The 1306-nt window shown below is 40.4% G+C and overlaps 1 protein-coding gene across 1 annotated transcript; it reads right to left on the reverse strand.

The window, feature by feature from the left end:
* Nucleotides 1–5: 5 nt before the first annotated feature.
* On the reverse strand, nt 6–459 carry LOC106760643 (UDP-glycosyltransferase 88F5-like; the record flags this gene model as incomplete). The annotated part of the gene is made up of 1 exon (XM_022780269.1): nt 6–459. A coding segment is annotated over exon 1 (426 nt), but the record flags the coding sequence as incomplete, so codon positions are not given.
* Nucleotides 460–1306: the final 847 nt, after the last annotated feature.

Raw genomic sequence — 1306 nt, forward strand, 5'->3', positions numbered from 1 at the left:
GAGTATAGAGCGAGAATGGCGGCGCCGGAAGTGAAGAAGAAGTACACTGGGATTCCCATTGAAGAGGCTGATTCCATGGTGGAGGCGCAGAAGAGATCGATTACAAAGGCTTTGACGATGGCGGTTTTGGAGATTTGAGTGAGGGTGGTGGCTACGTGGGGGGCGTTTCTTTTGATGAAGCTGAAGAATTTGTCGCCGAAGCTAACAGCGGTTGTAGCGGGGGTGGTGGGAGGGAGGCGGAGGAAGGAGATGGAGGAGTGGACGGCGGAGATTCGGCGGATGTAGTCGTCAATGGAGGGGTGGTCGAGGAAGCCGGTGGTGAGGAGGACGGTGACGGAAAAACGGTGCGTTTGGATGAGCTTGGCAAGTTCAACCATGGCAACAATGTGCCCTATGCCTTCAGCTGGGAACATTACTACTGTTTCTTCCATTTTTGAAGGTTGTGTTGTGTGAGAGAGACCCTTCATTGCATGGTTTTTATAGCATAATTTGTTTTAATTTTCTTTTCCTATTTTAAACATTTAAAAAATGTTATAAAATTCATAATATAAATTAAATAAAGACTTATCTTAAATAAATAAATAAGAACAATAACATGATACTTTATCATAAATAAAAATTAATGAAATTTATTCAATATATAAATATTTTATACAATAAACGTGTTTTTTATTATTCCAAGATGATAAGATTTAATAAATTTTGTCAAACCGTATTTTTTAATAAATATATTGAATCTCATATAAAAAATTCCTTGTTTTTCGGGCAAAGATACTTTAACGTGGGTGTTAAAAGATAATTTGGCTTTTCTTGGTTGTCATATAGAAAAATACCATTAGGTAGAATAAATTATATCAGTTGGCATGTTAGAAAAATAAAAATATTCTTATAGAAATATTTTTTTATTTTCAAGCTGTACCCTACGTGACCGTCCGTCCACGAGACCCACCCGGACAAAAAAGACCGGACACGCGAAGACCAGATCTTGGAATCCATTTTAAGGCACGACTGGTCAACACGACCGGATAGGGCACGGCCGGCTGAAACCTCGCCCNGTCTTCGCGAAACGTGTATAGCCTAAGATGACGAACCACATTCAGNTGTAATGTCCGCATGAAGGACTGCTTCTCGTTGACAATGAGACGGNCGTCCGGCGAAGATCAACGGAAATTTTGGAAGTTGCACAGCGTTAAGGTAAAACCAGATTAACCCCAACAGGCTTGCGATTGGGCCTGGATTAAGATTCTGCTAATCACTGGCCCATAGAAAAAACTATAAATAAAAGTCAAAGGTGAAAGGTAGGTGG

The sequence above is a fragment of the Vigna radiata genome, chromosome 5 (genome assembly GCF_000741045.1).
Source record: "Vigna radiata var. radiata cultivar VC1973A chromosome 5, Vradiata_ver6, whole genome shotgun sequence".
Lineage (NCBI taxonomy): Eukaryota > Viridiplantae > Streptophyta > Magnoliopsida > Fabales > Fabaceae > Vigna > Vigna radiata.